The sequence below is a fragment of the Cydia amplana genome, chromosome 10, assembly GCF_948474715.1.
Source record: "Cydia amplana chromosome 10, ilCydAmpl1.1, whole genome shotgun sequence".
Classification (NCBI taxonomy): Eukaryota; Metazoa; Arthropoda; class Insecta; order Lepidoptera; family Tortricidae; genus Cydia; species Cydia amplana.
Genome location: NC_086078.1, coordinates 3,604,394 through 3,609,708, shown reverse-complemented (window position 1 = coordinate 3,609,708; position 5,315 = coordinate 3,604,394). Strand labels below are relative to the sequence as shown.

The 5,315-nt window shown below is 37.6% G+C and overlaps 1 protein-coding gene across 1 annotated transcript; it reads left to right on the top strand.

Annotated features, from left to right (window-relative positions):
* Window positions 1-2,212: 2,212 nt before the first annotated feature.
* LOC134651528 (uncharacterized) lies at window positions 2,213-3,774 on the top strand. Its single transcript, XM_063506631.1, has 2 exons — window positions 2,213-2,266; window positions 3,368-3,774. Exons 1-2 carry the CDS (start codon window positions 2,215-2,217, stop codon window positions 3,754-3,756), a joined length of 441 nt encoding a protein of 146 aa, XP_063362701.1. The 5' UTR covers window positions 2,213-2,214; the 3' UTR covers window positions 3,757-3,774.
* The last annotated feature ends 1,541 nt before the right edge of the window (window positions 3,775-5,315 follow it).

The following is a 5,315-nucleotide window of genomic DNA, read 5'->3' as shown; positions in this document are numbered from 1 at the left end:
GTAAACTGCATTAAGCATAGTTTACTCGAGACCACATAGGACATAACAGCAGCGGGTGTACTGATACTTGTAAAAAAGAAGAGAATGGCAAGATGATGGTCATTATAAATGTAGAAAAGCTATCCTACGTCTATTTACTTAAGAAGATATTATCAGCGAAAATAAACCTGCTACTGAATAGACCTGCCTATACCTACCAACATTAGGTAAGTATCTGCTATCCTGGTCTGATGTGTACCTACTAATAATTAACTACACTTACTTATTTAATTCTTTACAAGCAGAAACGTCTGTGACTGATGCTATTACACACTACACTTACTTATTCCTTAAAACAATCTCAGAAATTCAGTGAAGGCACTCGTATAGGGATTTCGCTGAAGACAATTTTATCTCCTACATTTTATAGTTGCAGAGGCAGCCTAGGAATACCAAAGCTGTTTCTATGTTCGCTGCGGCAAGTTAGGCAGACGGCGGCACTTTCTAAACTATGGTGACAGACGTTGCAGCCTCCGGACTTGTTATTAATTTGATCCAAGATACACTGGCCAGATGAGAGACTCGAATTGCCTTCGGAACAACTAACTTGGCTGGCATTGTTCAAGTTGCTATTCTGTGTTTGAAACATGGTAAAGTTGTGCATGTCATAGAAAATGCTAGTGAAGTTTGAAGGTTTATACGATGTAGATTAATTTTAATGTAAGTCGCACATTATTGAGCGACGCCCAAAGAGACTAAGGGACCTCTATACCAATCTGAGGGTCTACCGCGAATACCGAAGTTCGCAAATTGATCGGACGTACTTGACAAATTTCTACATGCATGCCAAGTTTTATGCTTTCATCTGGTTGGGACTTTAAACGCCGAAACAATGTGTCCTGATTAATCAGATTTATTAGATGAAATCTAAAAATTCTTCGTGGCTTGACGGTCGAACTAAGTAGAATTTTACATTTTTGCGTAGTTCTATATTCGAATTAAGTCAAATAGGTATTGGAATTCCTCGTGGTTCGACGATGAAACTAAGTGGTGTTTTAGAATTCCTTGTGGTTCGACGGTCGAACTATGTGGAATTTTACACTTCTTCGTAAGTAGTTTGATGTTCGAATGAAGTAAAATTTTGGACACATATTAACTCACATTTATAGACGGGTCTATCGCGAATTTATTTTATTACCTTTATTTACTTACCAACGTGACGTTAAAATTTTGGAATTCCTCGTGGTTCGAAGATCGAACTAAGTAGAATTTTAAAATTCCGCGTGGTACGATTGTCGAACTAAGCGCAATATAAAATTTCTTACAGTCCGAGTGGCCGGACAGCGAGTTAAAATTTCTTGTAGGCCGGCCGGAGGAGATTTTTTTCCCTGCATAACAATCTTGATGTTAATATTATGGGTGCGATAACTAATGTTAATTGGTGTTATCTCTTTGCAAAAAGTCACGCAACTACGATAAAATCTCATCTACAACTCGATCTTAACATTTATCAGTAATTAAATATAAATGAATGGCTACTGAAATATAACGAATCCGGTTGATATCACCAGAAAATTTTTTTTTTTTTTTTTTCAAAGTAACATTTACTTATTGTACTTTTACTAATAATTCACCGTGTAGTCTCTATTAGTCTTTTCTCTTGAAAGTGTTTTTACTACGTTTGTAGTTTACCGCTTATTTATTTTTACGAGTAAGATGACGTAACATATAATCGTATGGCATCATAGTTTCATATTTTAGTCACAGTTTGAAGGAAATTTAAGATATAGGTAGGTACTTTACTAAACAAATTGAATGCTTCGCATGGGATCCGAACCCACGGGTTCGGATCCCATCCTCGTCGTCGCCAGAATGTTACGTACGTGTGCTGGCTTGCTAGCTAGAACCGAACTGGGGGTACCCGCAGATCTTCTTATCTACCCACATGTCAATATATAAATAATATTGTTTAAATTCTTTTGGTTACGTAGTTTTTCCTTATTTAGTTATTTCACTTTAGTAAAAGACAAAGTACCGGTAAAACGATAATAGACTTTCAAACAGACTGAAATAAAATCTATAATTAATATATATTTTATCTCTTAAAAATCGATAAACTTTGTATTAGCACTGATATATATCTTTTGACTTTCGATAAGTATATCTTGATCATGAATGCCTATATAAACCGTAATAGATTAAACCAGCCAAGCGAATCGTTTGAGCACAGTCAAAATGGCTTGCAAAGTGTTTGGATTGTTTTTCTTCATCGCTGTAGCTACTTCAGGTAAGTACAATTATAAAAGCCTGTCTTGTTGGCCGTGTGGTGGCCGGCTTTAGAATAGCGCCAACTCTCACATAGGATAGGGTTTCGTACGAGGCGAATAAGTCCACAAACGAAGCAAGAAGCTATTTCGCCACAGAGGAGAATGGTCCTCTTAGCTTTGGTTTGCAATCCATCTAGGAGAAGAATACTGCATAATAAAACCCGGAATGGAGTTTCCGTAAGGCGCGAGTAGGGTCCAACCTAAAATAAGCGGCAGGTTCCTGCAGCCGACCTGTCTCCACACTTATTGGCTCGCCTTTCCTGTGGGATAAGACAGTGAAGCCGAGAGGGTAATGCAGGTGCTGGGCATATATCCCTGCGTTTCCTTAATTCCGTCCCAGGCGGTGTAATGTCTTCTTCTTCCTCGCGTTATCCCGGCATTTTGCCACGGCTCATGGGAGCCTGGGGTCCGCTTGACAACTAATCCCATGATTTAACGTAGGCACTAGTTTTTACGAAAGCGACTGCCATCTGACCTTCCAACCCAGAGGGGAAACTAGGCCTTATTTAGATTAGCCCGGTTTCCTCACGATGTTTTCCTTCACAGAAAAGCAACTGGTAAATATCAAATGATATTTTGTATATAAGTTCCGAAAAACTCATTGGTACGAGCCGGGGTTTGAACCCGCGACCTCCGGATTGAACCAGCGCTTCACCAGGCGGTGTAATGTCTTACACCATAAATCGTATAGACGCAAATCCTAAGATTGCTTATAAAAGATAAAATTTAGTAAACTAATAGAATTTAAACTGCCGCCGTGAGTCATATCATCATCATAATAATTTTACGGTTTTACTCTACGTTACATACGTGACTTAAATGTTTTTAAAAGTACTTAACTCATTCTAGTAATGCCAGTGTAGCTAAGTAGAAGATAAACATTATAAAATTTACACTTTTTTTATTGACGCGCATTTAGTTCAGAAATAAGTAGATATTATTGCAGACTAAAAAAATATTTTTCTTTACTTTAGTTGATATCTTCTTTTCACGTTTTTAATATCTTAAGTATTGTTTTTTCGTTTTCACTGGATCTACTAATATTCCAATTTCCATTTCAGGTACCAGCGCTTTAACTCAAATCTTCCTCGAAGATGAACACATCACTTTCCTGACCAATGACCTCATCGGAAAAACTCTGACCATCCCAAAATTCACTTTCGACAACCTTCAGTCATGCCACGTTGTGCTTCCTAACGGAGCGATGGTGGAAGCGTACCCTAGCAATGAGATCAACGACCCTCATATCACTTTCTTGGAAGCTGCCCAACCATTTGTGAGCTGTGGGATTGGATTCTTAGGAGCACCGACTTCCTACTCTGGGACCTATGAGCTTTACTCCGTTGTGGATGACTGGGCTGGTTTGGGCCTCAGTTTGACCAGGAAGAAGTTTCACCTCACTTTGACGGAGGGTGACTCTTGGCTTATTCCAAGTGCGAATGTACAATAAATGGTAATCATGTACTGATACGTTTATGGAGTTGTTTTATTTGGTAGAACCTATTAAAAGTAGTGAGCTAGATATAATAAAATTCCTTTCATGAGCTCCACATTTACTTACGCGCTTATTACTCTCGTGAGGACTGGGTCATTTGTTTACACACACATTTCACGCAGCATAAGGGTATAATTTTAGACAAAAACAGCATATAAGTATGTACAAGATAATCTTCTTCCAGTGTCATATCCTACCGGAGGTCGGCTATCATGAGGGCTATCCGAACTTAAGACACAGCTGCGCGGAATAATGAGCGTGTGCTCTGTTCGACAAGATAATAGTACAAGATAATAGTATTAAGTTATTGGCAACTATACATGGTGTTCACGAGGAATGAGAAAGATTTCAACCACGAATTTCTGAGGTCTAAAGAAGGAAAAAATTGAGTTAGGTAAATTTCGCAAAAAAAAATTTTTTTTTGTTTGTTTTTTTTTAAATTTTTTGGATGTATTTGTACATAAAAAGTAAATGTTATTGGTTAAAATTTCACTTAAAATGGATTTTTTTTTTTCGTAAAACTTAGTTTTTGCAAAGTGTTACTTGTCACTTTTTGACATCTATCAATAAGGATATTTAGACTACGTCCCATAGTAGCAACATCGCCATCAAAAAGGCGTTTTGCACTATGTAACAATAAATACTTGTTTTTTTTTTTAAATTGGTATTAACTCTGAAACTAGGCGATTTTCAAAAAAGTTTATAGGACATTTTTGTCTCTAAATATGATCAGGAATACGCTGCTAAAATTATTCGGTTTCGTCATGTTACACCGTTACATAGTAATTGGCCATTCCTAACAAATCAGAAAGAAACAAGCCAATTGAAGCCTTATTGTTAGGAGTAGGCAATTACTATGTCACTACATAGTAATTGGCCACTGCCAATAACTATAGCAGTCACCCTAGTGCTTTTATAGATGAAAAATCCACGGGAGAATAGATAAAAATAGTCTATAATGCTTGCATTGTAAGGTAAACTGCGATCGCAGGTGAGGGGGTGTGTGGAAATGTGCGGCCAAGTCCAAACACGACGCCTGGCACCTGGGGCCCTTATGTCAGTGTGTGGGCCATTACGCCAGCGATCTGTTTTAGATTGTTACATACATATATTATTTAGATTTTAAAATTTCAATTTCAATTTCAATTTATTTATTTAAGAGACAACAATGGCCCATAATGGTTAGTAACAATTAAGATTAAAAACTAAGTGTTAGTGGAACAAAAACAGAAAGCGATTAAAACATACACAGACAGCAATAACTTAATCTATCACCTAGTAGCGGTTATGACACACTCGACATGCCGCATTATAGGTGAGTCATATCGGCCCGCTACAGTAGTCAGGATGGGGTTGGAGCTGGCACGCACTCTGCAGAGCAACGAGGCAACTCTCTTACGTATTACGTAATGTAAAATATACAGATAAAATAACATTGGTAATAATAACTTAGCAAGTTTAGTAGGTAATACTAAAAAAAGCTCTCGCCCATGAAGGGTTCCGTATTTAGGCGA